The 18589-nt window shown below is 37.0% G+C and overlaps 1 protein-coding gene across 2 annotated transcripts in view; it reads left to right on the plus strand.

Moving 5' to 3' along the window:
- Positions 1-18589, plus strand: part of Stim2 (stromal interaction molecule 2) — a 106695-nt gene that overhangs the window by 39099 nt on the left and 49007 nt on the right. For both annotated transcript variants that reach the window (XM_042674750.1, XM_042674752.1), the window contains exon 3: positions 16441-16555. In XM_042674750.1, the coding sequence (XP_042530684.1) occupies positions 16441-16555 (115 nt within the window). The remainder of the gene's footprint in view (positions 1-16440; positions 16556-18589) is intronic.

Consider the following 18589-nt stretch of genomic DNA (forward strand, 5'->3'; position numbering starts at 1 on the left):
CAGCAGCAATAATATTCCTTAAAGATAAATTCTTGATCTGCTGTGCAAAGTATTTGTTTTGGGAATGCCTGTCTGGTTTCCGGTTACTCCTGATTCTTGTATCTCTAAGCCAGTTTGTATGATCTACATGTATTACTTTCTTCCTGATACTTATTTTTTATTATGTTTAAGTAATTATCCAAGAGTTGGCCATTTAACAAAGCAGTTTATGTATACAGTGCATCTTGATCAGTGTCACCCTTGATATATATATATTTTTTTAAAGTTTTGTCAGTGGGTACCTGACAAATTTCAACATTCTTGTTTTTTTTTTTGGGTCCGGTCATGGGGCCTGAACTCTGGGCCTGGGCACTGTCCCTCAGCTCTTTCAGCTCAAGGCTAGTGCTCTACCACTTGAGCCACAGCGCCACTTCCGGCTTTTTTTCTTTTTGCTTATGTGGTGCTGAGGAATCGAACCCAGGGCCTCGAGCATGCAAGGCAAGCACTCTACCACTGAGCCACTTTCCCAGCCCCACCCTTGATATTTTTGAAGACTCTTTCTGTTGCTTTAAATTTAGTATGGGGGGCTGGGAAGGTGGCTCAGTGGTAGAGTGCTTGCCTTGCATGCATGAGGCCCTGGGTTCGATTCCTCAGCACCACATAAGCAAAAAAGAAAAAAGCCGGAAGTGGCACTGTGGCTCAAGTGGTAGAGTGTTAGCTTTGAGCTGAAGAGCTGAGGGACAGCGCCCAGGCCCAGAGTTCAGGCCCCACGACCGGACCCCCCTCCCCCCCCGCAAAAAAATAAATTTAGTATGGTTAAAGCTCTTTCATTTTAGATTTCTTACTGTTCAATATCACTTCTGCACCTATGTCTCCTCAATTCTTCTAAATTAGGAGTGAACAGACTTTCTCTATAAAGGGGTGAACAGATTGAAATGTGTCTTTCAAAAACATATGTTTTGGAAACATAATCCCCAGTACCATAAGATATGCCTCTTGGAAGTAGGGTTAATGCCTGTGCTAGAGAAATGCTCAGAGAACTACGCTGGCAATGTAGCCATGTCTAATTTGTGCCTTTATAACAGAATTTTACAGACTGGGTAATCTATAATGGACACCTTACAGTTTTGGAGGCTAGGATGTTCAGTACCAAGGTACCAGTAAGTTTGATGATTCTGGTCCCACGATGGCTCCCTGAATGCTGTGTCTTTTGGAGAGGAGGGACACTTTGATTACATGGCAGATGAGACTAAAGGGATAAACTTTGGCCTTTTATAATGACATCCTTTCCACTCATGAAGGTAAGGCCATTGTGGTCTATTACCCCCCAACATCCTATTTTCTTTTTTTTTGGGTCCGGTTGTGGGCCTGAACTCTGGGCCTAGGCGCTGTCTCTCAGCTCTTCAGCTCAAGGCTAGCATCCACTTGTTCCTCAAAGCAAACAGTATAGTACCTAAAAACTTTTTACCCTACCATTTTTTATCATTCAGTCTGTTTTACTTCTACTTTCACAATTCTGTTTCATTATAATGGGTTCTGCTTTTGTTAGACTGTCTAAGTCATAGCATATTAGAGTCCCCATTAGTACATTATAGTTCAGTTTCATGTTTTTCTAGTGGAGTAGGAATTTAAGCGTCACAGTATAAATTTTATAGAACGATGTACTTAAAATGCTAAATATACTCTTAAATACAACCTAGTAAAAAACTGGAAGAGTGGCTGATGTAGTCTAAGATGAGTCTGGAAAGAACTAAACATTTGTGACTTTGTTTAATAGTGGCACTGAGCAAGATGTCTAACTTAGTGCCTTTGGCTGTTTTGGGGTGGGGATATTATTGAAACGCCTGCTTCAACTGGTTAATCTTTTTTTAAACCCCTTCTCACAAATTCTGTTTACTTTAGAATGCATGTAAATTACACATTTTCATTAAAAATAATTTCTCATTCTTGTGCCATTAATTTCTAATTTGCTTTCACGGCATTTTATATGCAACATTGTTACAGACTGGAAGGGGGCAGAAGAGTAGGAGTGTGAATCAGGATGGTGCATCTGGACTTCTTCATTTCTAGCCTGACTGTACTGCCAGTCCTGCTCTTCTCCCCCTCCTTCCCTGAGCATTTTCAGGATCACAGCATGGCATTGCATTTATGTAATGTATTTTTTGAGAGCTTAGCACATTCACATCTTGTCTCATCTTCTAAAAGATGTCTGAAATCGAGTGTCTACAGAACCTGTCCCCATTTCACAGACAAATTAATTGTGTCTTACTGTACCATTAATACTGTTAATCTTATAGAAGTGCTATTATAAATAGGCAACATAATTAATTCATTGTCTAAAGTGGCCTACTTTGGAGAGTTGGTGAAGGTGCTATTAATAATTACAGTAAGACAACATGCCTATCTGTCACAGGCCCAGGGGGCCATGGAATTACCTTCACTGTGTGGCATATCTTAGTCTGCTTTGTATTGTGTTAAATTGATCTAAGCATTATGCCAAGATCTGTATTATTAGTGAGGCTTATATCTATTTCATTATAATTCATCACTGAGTCTTCTCATACTGTATAGCTTTTTTCCTAGTAACACGTCAGATGCACTCAAACTGTTTTATTTATTTTTCTTTCTTTAATGTTACGTGATTTTTCTTCCCTAAAAATCATATAACTGGAAAATATTTTCTATATTTAAATATACTGATGTTTTCATTGATTTTCATTTTCTTTGAGTTTAGAATTTTTTTTAGCAACTTTTTTTTTTGGGGTCCTGTCGTGGGGCCTGAACTCTGGGCCTGGGCAATGTCCTTCAGCTCTTCAGCTCAAGGCTAGCGCTCTACCACTTGAGCCACAGCGCCACTTCCAGCTTTTTTCTTTTTTGCTTATGTGGTACTGAGGAATCGAACCCAGGGCCTCATGAATGCAAGGCAAGCACTCTACCACTGAGCCACCTTCCCAGTCCCCTTTTAGCAACTTTTCTAACTTTCCCCAATTTTCTTTGAAAAAATTCCCCTTCAGCTTTATCAAGAGATAATTGGCAAATAAGAATTGTCTGGTAAGTATACAACGTGATAACTTGACGTATGTGTACATTGTGAAATGATTACCAGTTAAACTAATTAATACATTCATTACTTTATATATCATAGGGTACAAACTTTCAGTTATAAGATAATATGTCTTGAGAATCTATTGTACAGTAGTTAGTAATGTGTATATAATACACTTGAAATTTGTTATTTCAAGTGTAATTTGTATTGTAATAATTTGTATTCTTACCACATAAACACACATACACACAATGGTGGGACAGAGGGTTTAGCTCAATTGTAAATTGCTTTCCTAGTGTGCTTGAAACACTGAGTTTAATACCTAGCATCAGCAAAAAAAGGGAAGACAAAAGAAATCCTAAATTTACATATCAGAATAATTCATAGATTAGTGTAGATATGAATTTATGCATTTATGCATTGTTCATCATGAATTCATCTGAGTTTAGAGTTTGGAACATTGTTTTGTTCTAGAAAGCCATTTGAGTGGTCAGACAGAAAGTACTGTGCTATACCAGGGGGTATAAGGAAAGTTGCTCTTATCCTCACATGTTATCTGACATTATTTTGGCAGTGCTTTTTTGAGAAGGACAGGAGAAGTAGTCTTGTTTCATAGATAAGAAAACAGAGATTAAGTTACCTGTATCACCTGGTGTATGTAAGGAGAACTGGGATTTAAGCTGAGCTTTCTCAGCTCTTACATATACTCTGACATGTTCCCATACAGTTCTGAATTATTATTTTTGTTTGTACAAGCTAGAAACTGCATGCATTCTTCAACCTCAAAGTACTGATGTCAGCTCATTCTCTAGGACCTTCCACTCTGTTAAGACCTCTGAGTATTGCTGTCAGTTCATACCCTGTTTGTTCCCATTGAATCTCAGGATATTGACTTGCATTTTGAATGTTAGTGCCATGGTGTAACTGTGCCACCACAAGCCCAAATCCACTGGATCAAGCAACCATGGATTATGAGTTGGGCCTTATTAAATGGATAAAGTTTCATAGGTTTGGATGATAGGTAGGACATTCTATGACGTGAGATTAGGAAAAGAAGTAAAGTAGAACAAGAATGTAGTGTGCTAATTTATGCAGAGTGAAATCTTTTCTGTCTGGAGTGTTAGTAGTTGAAGATAGAATTGAAAAGTGCTTGGTTGGTGTTGTTTCTTCTTGTTTTTATCTGCTTTGATTTCTTAGTAATTCTTGATTTTTTTTGCATCATAGTCTATTTTTTTTGTCGTTTGAAAGCTTTCATTTTCTAGAAGTTTTGCTCAGGCTCATGGATTTAATTATCATTTCTGTATATGTTCAGTTCTGACTTCTCTCCAGAATTCCATTCTCATTTTTGATCTGCTAGAGTCTTGAAATCATTGTTCTAAATGCCAACAAATTACATTGCTTCCCTTTTCTATAAAAGTCTCTACTAAACTAGTTACTAGTTACCACTGTAAAACAATATTTAAAAACAACACAAATCAAACCATTTTCCTATCTCTCTTTATGTGCGTTGTGTTCTTATTGTCACTATCACCGAGTCTTGGGCTCGGTGCATCAGTCTCAGTTTGTCTGTCTCCTTCTGCCTCTAAGTTGTTGAGTTTTATTCTTACATGGTTTCTTTATTATTATTTTTTATTATATATCTATTTGTAAAGATACTATACAGAGTGGTTACATTTACATGAGTAAGGTAATGAGCACATTTCCTATCGAGCATTGCTACCTCCTCCTTTGTTTCTTACATGATTTCTAACTAGTCTTCCCATTGCTATTCACTTCCTTTTTTTAAATCCATTTTTACTATTATTATCTGATTAAAAACATTTTAGAATATTATTTTGTTATTCTGTTTCCTACTTAAAAGCATATATTGGGGGATTGGGATTTAGCACACGGGAAGAGCACTTAATTAAGTACAAGGCCCTGAGCCTGATTCTCAGCTCTGTAAAGACAAGTATATATTGGATCTCCATTGTCCAGTGGTCTCAAACTTTAGTATGTGTCAGAATTGCTAGAGTGCTTGTTATAACACAGATGGCTTGGCCCACCCTCACAATGTCTGATTCAGTAGATCTGGGAAGAAACCCAATAATTTGAAGTTCTAACAAGTTCCCTGAAGATGTTGATACTACTGGTCCTGCCATACCCTTGAGAACCATTGCTATAGTTACTATAATCTAGACTCATTAGTTGGGCATTCATGATCTTATTTTCTTTCTTTCTTTCTTTCTTTCTTTTTTTTTACTATAGTAACACTCGTACTAGGCAGCTTCTTCATGTTCTCTTTACTTTAGCAAAGATGAACAATTGAAGCTATATATATAGCTCCTATATTCTTACAGTGTTTTACTTATGATTCTTTTTGTCTTTTTTTCTTAATCTTGCCTGTCAAATTATAGCTGTCTTAAAATGCTAATTTTAGATTGAATAGAACCTCCATGTAAAGCCTTCCCCATTTTTCAGTGTATTACCTTTCACCAATGTTCTTTCTTTGTATGTTTGTTTTTTTTGGGTCCGGTCGTGGGGTCTGAACTCTGGGCCTGGGCGCTGTCCCTCAGCTCAAGGCTAGTGCTCTACCACTTGAGCCACAGTGCCACTTCCGGCTTTTTTCTTTTTGCTTATGTGGTGCTGATGAATCGAACCTAGGGCCTCATGCATGCAAGGCAAGCACTCTACCACTGAGCCACCTTCCCAGCCCCTCACCAATGTTCTTTCAAGTCAAAGTAATTCTTTGTTTTGTACTGTATTATCTAATGGTGTTTATTGGTTTGTAGTTTAGCTTGATCATATTCCTACTTTTATGTTCTTCATTAAGTTTACTCATTGGAATTCTTTCTTTCTTTTTTTTTTTTCTGTTGGTTTTGGGGCTTGAACTCTGGGCCTGGGCACTGTCCCTGTGCTCTTCAGTTCAAGACAAGCACTCTACCACTTGAGTCACAGTACCACTTCAGTTTTCTGGTGGTTTATTGGTGATAAGAGTTTCATAGACTTTCCTGCCTAGGCTGGCTTTGAACTGCGATCCTTAGATCTCAGCCTCTTCTGAGTAGCTAGGATTACAGGTATGAGCCACTGGTGCCCAGCCAGTGGATTTATTATTGATTACATAGCACATAGATGGTGATTACAGGCAATTCTTTCTGTAGGCCACAACTAGAAACCTTAGAAGCCCATATTCCCTAAACATCGGTATAGTTTGGGGAGGGGAAGGGAAAAAACAAATAGTTTCAATAGGGATATAGATTGACCCATTGTAACAATGGGATGTACAAGATGCTATGTCGAAAATGAACTTAACAATTTAGGTGGGGGTGAGGGTGGGTGAGTGGTGGGGGTAAGGGGGTGTAGCTGAGGAGGTGGGAGGGAGGGGATGGTAGGGGAAAAAGAAAGGAGGAGGCAACAATGCTGGATAAGAAATGTACTCATTACTTTGCTCATGTAACTGTAACCCCTTTGTACAGTATTTTTGCAACAAAAACTTAATTTAAAAAAAGAGGGTTTTCATAGTCAAAGAAGAAGTGGGTTGTAGTTACTATCATGAACGTCACTAATGGAAGCATTAAAACCCCTTTTATTTTCTTCCTTGCCAAACAGATGATAAAAATATTTTAAAATTGCATTAGGTGGTAAAAGTGAAATCTCATAGTAACTGGGTTTCTTAAAATTCTGAGAGATGAGCAATAAAGTTGGATGTTGATATCTTTTTTAAGGGTAAATTTCTGCCTGTATGAAATGATGAATTTCTTCAAGTTCTTGATCACTTAGTTTTTTTAAGACATAATTTATATACAATGTAAAGCAGAGACTGAGTTTGATAAATTTTGAATGAATGTAGACCATGAACATGTGTCTACCGTTTAATTGACCTAAAGAAAATTTCAAAATGATCATTTCCTTCCCTCCCTTCCTTCCTTCCTTCCTTCCTTCCTTCCTTCCTTCCTTCCTTCCTTCCTTCCTTCCTTCCTTCCTTCCTTCCTTCCTTCCTTCCTTCCTCCCTCCCTCCCTCCCTCCCTCCCTCCCTCCCTCCCTCCTCCCCCTCCCTCCCTCCCTCCCTCCCTTCCTTCCTTCCTTCCTTCCTTTTGTTTTTTGGGTCCGGTCGTGGGGCCTGAACTCTGGGCCTGGGCGCTGTCCCTCAGCTCTTCAGCTCAAGGCTAGCGTTCTACCACTTGAGCCACAGTGCCACTTCCGGCTTTTTTTTTTTCTTTTTGCTTATGTGGTGCTGAGGAATCGAACCCAGGGCCTCAGACATGCAAGGCAAGCGCTCTACCACTGAGCCACCTTCCCAGCCCCTTCCTTCCTTTTTTTGTGCTGGTCCTGGGGCTTGAACAAAGGGCCTGGGTGCTGTCCCTGAACTTTTTGCTCAAGTGTAGCACTTTATCACTTGAGCCACAGCTGTACTTAGAGCTTTTCTGGTGCTTTATTGGAGATAAGAGTCTCAAGGACTTTCCTGCCCAGGCTGGCTTCAAACCACAATCTTCAGACTCAGCCTTCTAGTGGCTAAGATTACAGGCATGAGCCACTAGCACCTGACTTTTTTTTTTTTTTTTTTTTCCCCTCTGAGCTAGTATTGGAGCTTGAAACTCAAGACCTAAGAGGCTTAGAAGTTAGTATTACAGATGTGAGCCACCAGCACTCCGCAATCATGTTTTTTAAACTAGCATTTTCTTTTTAAAAGACATGAAGAATAATTTCATGTTGCAGTATAATCTGTGAATTGGGCAGTGATTAACTCCTCCCCTCCCCCTCCCCCTCCTCTCCCTGGCTCCCTCCCTTCCTTCCTTATAGTCTCCCTCCCTCCCTCCCTCCCTCCCTCCCTCCCTCTTTTCCTTATAGAACTTTATAGGTACAGAATACTTTTAGTCTTTAACTATCTGAAGAAGTTTGTAATTCACTGTTTCTTTTCTTTTTTTTTTTTTTGTCGGTTATGAGGCTTGAACTCTGGGCCTGGACATTGTACCTGAGCTCTTCAACTCAAGGCAAGCTCTCTACAACTTGTGCCACAATGCCTCTTCTGGTTTTCTGGTGGTTAATTGTACATAAGAGTCTCATGGACTTTCCTGCCTAGGCTGGCTTTGAACTATGATCCTCAGATCTCAGTCTCCTGAGATTAGGATTAGGATTAGCTAGGACTACAGGCATGAACCACCAGCACCTAGCTTTCACTATTCCTTTTGACAAATGTGTTTGTTGTGTAAGAATTCTAGATTGATGTTTTTATTTTTAATATATGCTGCTTATGTGTTTTCTGTGTTGTCTCGTACATGATATCAAATCTGCTATCAGCTCTAGTTTTGTTTCTTTGGATGATACTTCTTTCCTCACTCTGGTTGTTTTAAAATATTCTGTTTGTCTGTCTGTTTTTAAGCTGTTTGAGTAAGACATTTCAGTGTAGCTTTATGTTTTTGTCTTTCCTGTCATCTTCTCCTTCTGTATTACTGACTCTATTTCTGTCTTTTATACTAGGTAATGAACTTTGACTCATACTTACTGGGCAGTTCATCTGTCATTTTTGTGTTTTTGTGTGTGTTGATGGTCACAATATGTGTGTTCATAATAAGATTTGGGAAAGTTTTAGCCAGTTCAAATACATTTTGGATAGTTTCTTATGCTTAGTTTGTTTACATTTGCTGATATTTGGGTCTGTCATACTCTGGCATTAATCTCTGTATTTTTTCACCTCAAAATTTGCAGTTTTAGGCATAAAATTTCAACTTAGATCTTTTTAAATAAAGAAAGAATTTTAATATGATATGATCACCCCCTCTCTCTCTTTCGGTTCTAGCCTTGGGGCTTGAACTCAGGGCCTGGTGTTGTCCCTGAGCTTTTTTAGTTCAAGGCTGATGCTTTCTACCACAGCTCCATTTTTAGCTTTTTGGCATTTACTTGGAGATAAGAATCTCATAGACTTTAATGCACACTGACTTTGAACCATGATCCTCAGATCTCAGCCTCCCCAGTAGCTAGGATTACAGGACGTGAATTACCAGTGCCCAGCTGTATATCTTTTCTTAACAAGCTCAGAATTTAGTTTGTTGAAAGAATCTTTTAATACTTGAAAAAAAAACCAAGTTTGCCATTTTTAGGTTATGTTTGATTAATTGAGTCTTCTCTTAAGTTTTGGGTTGTATTTTCTTATATCTTAGCATGTCTAGTAATCTTTCACTATTTATCAGACATGGAATTTTCTTTTTGGGGTACAGGATATTTTTGTTCTTTTTAAAATGTATTCTCAAGCCTGGTTCTAGAACTGGATAAATTACAGGGAAACAGTTTAATTATTTGAGTTTGTACTTACCTGTGTTTTAACCAGTATTTGTTCATTTAATTCCCAATAATGAGACAAAATATTTCTCAACATTATACCTGGTAATTCACAAATAATGAATTTATACTCCTGATTGAAACAGGGACTGGTATTGTTTTTGCTCATTAGGGATGGTTTCCTCTAGTTTTTCCCACATGATTTTTAAAACCCTTTGGTTAGTAATAGCTTCCTCGCATGCACATGTTGATCAGTGAGTTCAAGACAACCTTTTCTAGCCATGCAGACTCTTATCTGGCAGCTTATTCTTTGCTGAAGCTTAGCCTTGTTACCTCTAGAATCCATGGTCTGTCATACTCCCAAGACTATGTCTTCATCTCAGAAAAACTGCCTGGTACTGCAGGTTCTTTCTTCCAGGACTCTGTCAGGGAAATTTGTCCTTGAACTAATTTGGACATACTTTTTTTTTTGTTGTTGTTGGTTATGGGGCTTGAACTCTGGGCCTGGGTGCTGTCCCTCAGTTCTTCAGCTCAAGGCTAGTGCTCTACCACTTGAGCCACAGCACCACTTCTGGTTTTCTGAGTGATTTATTGGAGATAAGAGTCTCATGGACTTTCCTGCCCAGGCTGGCTTCTAACGGTGATCCTCAGATCTCAGCCTCCTGAGTAGCTAGGATTGCAGGTGTGAGCCACCAATACCCAGCATATTTTGGACATTCTTAAAGCATACAGTTTATTGTCTTTCAGGGATCACTGTTCTTTGTTGGTCAGTCTTAAAAATGATTGTTTATGGGCTGGGAAGGTGGCTGAGTGGTTGAGTGCTTGCCTTGCATGCATGAGGCCCTGGAATAACCCTGAAGTGGCAGTGTGGCTCAAGTGGTAGCGCGCTAGCTTTGAGAAGAAGAGCTGAGGGACAGCACCCAGGCCTGGAGTTCAGGCCCCACAACTGACCAAAAAAAAAAAAAAAAAAAGAAAAAGAAAAAAAAAGATTGTTTATACAATTTGTCTCATATTTTAAATATTATTTGGAGGGAATGGCAAATCCTGTCTCTGTTACTTACTTCATCTCTACTGGAAATGCAGATTCTTACAAACTGTAGCAAATAAAACACAGAGATCTTTTTTTGTTAAAAACTTAAATAGTCACATGTTAATTTCAAGCGACTTATCTTTTTATGTTACTGGTATTTTACTGATTGGATATAATATTAACTTGTATGATTGTAGGAGCATTATTCTGCGTAAGTTCTTAGATGGCAGAGAGATAGAAAGTAGAAATTTCGACACTTATGAGTTCTGGAATCTGAGACAAAAACCTATTGCTAGATTTTGACCTAAGGCCAAAGCTAGATTTTGGTATATCTCTAGTTGTCTAACTCCACCCCTATCCGCAGGGGATATGTTCCAAGGTCCTTAGTAGATGTCTGCAGTTGGAAGCTTTCATCTTTTTATTTGAAACAAGTGCGCTACATTTTTTTCATTTTTTAGGGTTACTTTCAACTCAAACACTGAGATACTGATATCTGGAGAGTTGATCTGAAAACCTGAAATGGCTGCTCAGTGACTAGTAGACACCAAACAATAAGGTGATTCACATGCAGGCAGGAAGGAATGGGCTAGCTCGAGGAAGGGTTAGGATCTAGCTTTACTAGTGTTGACAGTAGTTTTGGGATCTGTTCAACCCTGAGCTTTCAGAATAGGATCCTAAAGAAGTCATTTTTGGGGTTTAATATAAGTAAACTAGAGATTGTCTGCTGGTTTCGGATGTTGGTAGCCCAGGGCATGGTATTAAGGCTGAGTTGGGGTGATAGCAGTAAGGAGGGAGTTAACAGTAGCAGGAGGTAGGGCTCATGTTAAAGTATAAAAGCTGTAAAATTAGCTGAATAACTTTTCTGTTTTTTTTTTTTTTTTTGCTTGAACTTGGGGATTGGTCACTGTCCCTGAGCTTCTTTTGCTCAAGGCTAGTACTCTTTAACACTTGAGCTGCAGTGCCACTTCTGGCTTTTTCTGCTTATGTGGTATGGAGGAATTGATCCCAGGTCTGTCTTCATGCATGCTAGGCAAGCACTCTACCACTTAGCCACATTCCCAGCCTTATCTTCACCTTTTTAAGAAATGGTACAAATTTTGCAAATACAGGTAAAAATTTAAAATAAGTTGTGTTTTATGAAATTTAAATAATTGCCATTATTGAATGCCTTTGACATGTATCAGACGTGTTTTTTTATTCTTCATGTAGAATGTGTAAGTTAATCCTTCCAACCTTTCGGAGGTTGTTACCATTTTGTAGATGACATGGAGGCTTGGAGGTTGAGGTCATAACTAGTAAGAGATTTAGGTTATCTCTGTAGTTTGTTGACCAAATTTGTGCTCTGATCTACCATATTGTTCAATTTAACAATTGTAGGATGGAGAGAGAAACATTGGTAATTTCTACTTTATCACTATGGTATTTTATCTAAGAGCTTGGGGATCAATGTGTTTGCATAGTGATAAATATTAGAAATTAAAAAAAAATTGCTCCCGGTAATTGAATCTTCTTTTAATGTTTTTGTGTCTTTTTCCTTATGAAACGTTATACTAAACTATTTGAGTTGTATTTCAAGACAGGAAGACCCTGTAATTGTTTATTAGGAATCCATCTGTTTTAACTGACTCAAATATCAGACCTTGGACATGGTGTTATTTTGATGACAGGTGTCCTTTGGGAGAATCTCTGCTTACATTGTCAGTGAGGAGTCTGTGGTGTTTCTCTCCATCTCTGTTTTATGTATTTTGTTTCAGAATATCTGAAATGGAATTCTATCAGTATTGGGCAAGATTACATTTTAAGTGTTTGTTAGTCACCGAAACATGTTAAATCTAACAACACTTTATTCATACTGTATTTATGCTTGCCAAATATTTTTTCTGTGCACACTATTTTAAGTTTGATCTTTTTAATAACTGTATGTGGTGGGCCATTTTGTCTGCCTCCTTGAACAAAAAAGAAATAAGAGGCTCAAGAGAAGCTTGCAAATGTTGACAGTCTGTGTAGTGGAGTCAGATTTCGAGTATATGTCTGTCAGACTCTGGGATCTTGAGTGCTTAACTATGGCATTAAGTCATGTCTCCTGGGTTTTGAGGTTTGTGAGTTTAAAAATAAAAGGAGTAACATGGTTTGTGTTGGTGAAAACAGTGATAAAAGCTGTGCTGCTCAGGCTTTCTGAGAAGCTGAAACTAAGTAATTAAGCACCGGGGCAAATTACTAATGCTACCCGCTTCTGTCTGCCTGGTTGCCTCTGTTTCTTTCATTATTTTTTTCTGTGCATATTTATTGGTGTTATCGGTTTCTCTTACTACCTGGCCAATCTGTATTGCCCATAAAATGGTACTTTGAACACCATTGCATTTATCCCACTTTAAGAAATCTACATGAGTATGAAGTGCAACTCTTTATGATATTAATTGCAGGGTTTTTTTTTTTTCTTGGTTAGAACTTTTAGAAAGAAATTTGTTTCTCTGGTATAGGCTTGGACTTGTTCTCTAGCGAGGTATCTTTGGGTTAAATAGCTGTGGAATTGGGTGACAGGTTGACAGAGAGGTAACTGGACATACGCAGGCATCTGTATTGATGGTGGTGGATAGTTCCTGGAGAAAGCAATTGGACTAAAGTCTTTAAATAGTAAATTCAGTAACGCATCAGATTTTGTTAATGTGGTAGGTAAAATAACCTAGCACAAATACATGTCCTATTAGTACAAGAAACAAGTCAGTTTATTATGCTAAAAGTAAATTCCTAAGTTTAGTATAAAGTAAATTCTTTTGATGGTACTAGAATAGTTGATTTAAAAGAATTATCTAGCCTGGTGGTGGCGCATGCCTGTAATCCTAACTATTCAGGAGGCTGACATCTAAGGATCACGGTTGAAAGCCAGCCTGGGAAGGAAAGTCCCTGAACTTCTTATCTCCAAAAAACCCGCTCACAAAACCAGAAGTGGAGCTTTGGCTCAAGTGGCGGAGCACTAGTCTTGAGCTGAAGAGCTAAGGGACAGCGCCCAGGCCCAGAGTTCAAGCCCCATGGCCGACCAAAAAAAAGTTAGCTAGATGAATATTTTTGAGAAGAATATTCAATAGACATTTCTTGTTCATTTCTCTATTTGTATTGTTACCAGAGAATTTCCTGTGGTAGGTTTGCATATAACTGGATTATGTTTACCAGTGAAGTGTACATTATTTGCTGTACTATCATTTAAAGATTTTCTTAATAAAATTCCAGATTCTGTTTTTAGATTTCAATAAATAAAAATAATTTGTCTTTTATTTGCCTTTTTGATTATTCTTGACTGATTTTTAAATGTATATTGTTATCTTGCCTCTTTTATAAAATTAGCAGTCTTCTTTTATTTATTTGTTTATTTAAAGTTTTTTTTTATTGTGAAAATACTGTACAGAGGGGTTACAATTACATGAGCAAGGTAATGAGTACATTTCTTACCGAACATTGTTGCCTCCTCCTTTGTTTCCCCTTACCATCCAGCGGTTTTCTATAAAGCTTTTTTTGTAGGACATTGAGAACAGAGTTTGGTGGAAACTGATAGCTTATAGTGTTTAGTTTGCTCAAACATTTTCCAGCTTAGTTTCAACAAAAAGTAATTGTGATTATAGTGTTTTCCTGTTTCATTATTGGGCCAGAATAATAAAGAGCTGTTAGATATAGGGATTTCTTTTGTTTTTTGTGGTTGATTTATGTTAAACTGGGGTCGTTTTAAATCTGAAGCATTTCTAGACAATAAGTCCAGGGAAAGTATAATTTAGTATATTCACTTTTTACTCAGTTTTCTTAGTACTAGCTAGTTCTAAATGAAATATTGTAAGCTTTTATTGTTTTAAATTGCCTTTCTTAGATATTTTTATTTTGTTAATTACATTTTTAGTAAACATCCACAAATTCATCCCGATCTTGGTAGCTAGAATACTACATTTTGTCTTGAGGAAATTACCTTCTTTCAGAACTGTGGTTCTGAAACCACAGGATTGAACTTTTCCTGTTCTTGGTGTTCATATGGTGAAGAATTTCCTAGGACATTGTTTTAAATATGTATCACATAAATGCAACAGTTGCCATTTGTTCCAGTTGGACTGGACAATTTCCAAGACAGACTTCCTGCCAGCTCTGTCAGTCATCATGGTTTTCAGTCTAGATTTTCTCTGCAGCTCTTGGACCTCTTCCAACATTGAGACAGTTTCTAAGCATCAGTAGCAATGATCTTTCCAGGTATCTCTACTGGATTCTAAAGGTGTCAGTCAGGAAGAGCAGGAGGGATTGGGAGCATTCAGGCGGGCCTCCTTCAGTATACCTTCAGAAAGAAGTTAGAGTAAAAGAAGGCATTATTTAGAGCAACAAAATACATAAATGTGGAAGTAAATCATTTACATTAGAGCTTTTCAAACACATTGATAACGCAGAACCAGATTTTTAGTTTCCCATCCATTAGAGAAAGAGGCCATAAAACCAGTACCTTGATCACATTGCTGGCACAAATGCTCTGAAAGCATTTTCTAATTCCTTTAAAAGGTCCTTAGTGGCTATTCACAATCTTTACACACATTGTGGAACAGTATCTGGGCTGACTGACACTGCTTTATGGACTGCAAGTTGAATAGTTTGGTTGATCCTACATACTTGTTATCTTCATTTTGTACCTAATGCCATTAAAGCTCAAAAGAGAAATTACTTTTTATTACTATATAGCTGTTGAGTAGTTTAGTATAGAATAGTTCAAAAGCAAAAAAAAAATACATTCTATATTCTGATTTATGAAATAATCTTTTATATGAGTTTTTTTGTTTGTTTTGTTTTGTGCCATTTTGGGGGCTTGAACTCAGGCTATGTCCCTGAACTTTTTGCTCAAGGTTAGTGCCACTGGAGCTATAGCTTCACTTCTAGCTACTCCCTCTCCCCTCCTCATCCCTCCTTCCTTCCCTTCCCTTTCCTCCCTCAGTCCCTCCCTTCCTCTCCTTCCTTCCTTCCTCTCCTTCCTTCCTCCCTCTCCTCTCCCTCTCCCTCTCCCTCCCCCTTCCCCTCCTCCTCCCCTTCTCCTTCTCCCTCTTCCTCTCCCTCTCCTTCTCTCTTTCCCTCTCCTTTCTTTTCTTTCCAAATTTAGTAGAGATAGAGTTTCACAGACTTTCCTGCTCTGGCTGGCTTTGAACTATAATCCTCATATCTCAGGCCCTTGAGTAGCTAGGATTACAGACATGAGCCACCAGTGCCCTGTGAGTTTATTGTTGTGAAAAATCAATACAGATACTGAGCAAAACAAGAAAAAAAGAGAAATATTGGCACAGGAAGCATAAGAATAAAAATCCTACTTGTTTGTTTAATTGGAATAATGAGTTTATTTTAATGACCTATCAGGAGGTAAAGTCTAAAAGATTAACAAATGGTATGTAAGCCATAAAAAGGTTGCTTTTATTTGTTAGTGGGACACAAAGAAGTGATACAGAGCTGGTTAGATTTTAACTAAAATTAGTTTAGTGCTTTTTCTGCATATTGAAAATAAAATTAATATATTTTGTACTTCAGGTTTATAAAATATTCTGTTTCTGAATATAGTAATAAATACTCTTCTGTTGTCAGAGCTTTAAAAGTAAGATGATGTGAGCGAGGAAATTAGGGTTAGTTATGTTTTGAAACACCCTGCCACCAAGTACTTAGCAAAAATGTATAATATTTAGACAGTATGTTAAGTTTTTCTCTATAAGCATTGCCTGAATTGGAATTTTACCTCAGACATATTAAGCTGTTTAGGTCTTAGTTTGTTATTCATAAAATAGATAGAAATAGTACTTTATAGGATTTACATAAACTTAAATGAAATGCATCCGTGTTTCTGTGTGTGTATATATACTGCTGTTGGCGTATTTATTGTGTGACCTAGACTAGTGCCCATTAAACAATGAACATTTGATAAGTATTTTACTATTGCTATGATGACTAGTATAAGACATCTACTTCATAAAATATAGTTAATGAACATAGGTGTATAATACAACTGAAAATACCAGCAACCTACTGGTTATCGTATGAAAATAGTCACCTACCTCATGTCAGACGTTAATTTTCAGTTTATTAAGACAAAATTAAGGCATGTTTAACTTAGTGTTTTTTTCTTCTGTAGTTTATTAGAGAAGACATGAAGTATAAAGATGCTACCAATAAGCACAGCCATCTGCACAGAGAAGATAAGCATATAACTGTAGAGGATTTGTGGAAGCGATGGAAAACATCAGAAGGTAAGACTCATGTAGTAATCTACATCCCTCATCTTTGGGATCTACATCCCTCATTTGTGCTTCTGCCCACTTAGCTATTGGCAGCCCGCTCAATGTGAATGGTTTTTGCCAAAAATATATGAGGTTATATTTTTGTATGAATATTTCTATTTTACCATTTTTTTCCTGTTTTTATTTTTTGTTTGATTTGGCAGTATTGGGGTTTGAAGTCAGGAACTTGGATTTGCTAGGCACTCTACTTCTGAGCTGCATGTTTAGTCCCCATTTAAAATTTTGAGTGGTAATTTTTATCTTCTTTATATTCATAAAGTATGCTGTTTTCAGATAGTTTGGTACTTTATCCTAGAACAAATAGTTCATATCTGAGAGTTTAAAGTTCTGAAGCACTGTCTCAATTATTAAATTGAGTTTTTTAAATAAGTTTTTTATTGTGAAAATACTGTGAAGAGGGGTTACAGTTACATGAGCAAGGTAATGAGTACATTTCTTATCAAGCATTGTTGCCTCCTCCTTTGCTTTTCCCCTGCCATCCCTTCCCTCCCACTTCTTCAACTACACTCTAAATTGAGGTTTTTCAAGTAAACATTGGGAACCAAAAGTGTTTTCTTTTTTTTATTTGTGGTGAACAGTTTTCTAAAGTCTTTAGGAAACAAGAACTTGGAGGCTTTTTCTTTAAAAAGTTGTTCATGAAATCTTCTAATATAGTAGTTACCCCTTAGCTACTTGGGCTATGTTCTAAGACCCCTCAGTAGGTACCTAAAACTACAGATAATCCTGAACTTTGTATTTTTAAAATCTTTTTTTATATGTGGTATTTACCTACAATGATGCTTACTTTGTAAATCAGTCCCAGTAAGAGAGTACAACAATAATTAGTAAGGAAATGGAACATTCACAGCAGTACATTGTAATAAAAGTTATGTAAATGTAGTTTCTTCAACTGTCAAAGAGTAAGTACTATGTACATTGTAAAAATACTGGGCAAAAAGTTAATGTATGTTTTCTGCAGGACAATGTAAGATTTTGTCACACTACTTGTAATAAGTTGATTATTTGTGGAAATTTCCATTAATATTCTCTCATCGTAGCTGAACCTTTGGTAACAAAAACCACAAAAAGTTAAGCTGTAGATGTGGGTGGAAGGGGGCACAGAAGTTTCATGATAAAATTGAGTAATTTGTGTTTCATTCCTTTTCTTTTTCTAAGTTCTCAAGCTGTTTTATGGATGAGAATTCTTCAGGGCAGGAAAAGCTTCTGACCTGAAACCTCAAAACAGCCTCTTATGCTAAGAAGCTACTAAAATTGAAAAATAAAGCAAAAATGTTCATTAAGCTTGTTTTTTATTTTATAATTTTGAATATCAGTGAACTAGAATATTGTTTTTCTAGTGTTTCTAATTTCTTATGAAAGTTAAGCAATTATGCTACATAGTTCTCTTAATTTTTTTTGATAAAATTAGGGGAGCCAGGGCAGATACCATGAGTGTAAATAAATAACAAGTTTGCTCTCAATGGTAATGTTTTAGACATGGAAAACTACAGAAAACTATCCTATTCTTATTTTTCTTACTGTAGAAGTTTGTAATTTGCTTACATGTTTGTGTTTGCTTTTTCTAAAAAAGGAATCTATTGAAATACACAAGAGAAAAGGAAAAATAAGACAAGAAAGATCACTGACCTAACATTAAAAACAAAAATCTAACATTAAAAAAAGTTCCTTTATTTCCCCTTCCCATGTCATTTAAAAATAATGGAAACTTGGAAATGAATAGGAATAGAAATAAATTGGTATAAGTCCCATGGGGGAAACATGATAGGGTAGTGGCAAACTCAGTGATAGATTTTTGTTCTGTGAAATACCTCAGCAACTCATAGGCATTATTAAAAGAATTAAACATTTACTGTAGAGTCTATTACTGCTACTACTTTTGATTTGAGTATGTTTATAGTGAATGGAATCCACTTAATTATGTTTTAATGAGGGAATAAGAATTTGGCAGCTTAACTCCCATGCTATTGTCTGGTTCAGTCAGCA

This window comes from Dipodomys spectabilis, unplaced genomic scaffold (genome assembly GCF_019054845.1).
Source record: "Dipodomys spectabilis isolate Male_0828 unplaced genomic scaffold, ASM1905484v1 ptg000021l, whole genome shotgun sequence".
Taxonomy (NCBI): Eukaryota; Metazoa; Chordata; class Mammalia; order Rodentia; family Heteromyidae; genus Dipodomys; species Dipodomys spectabilis.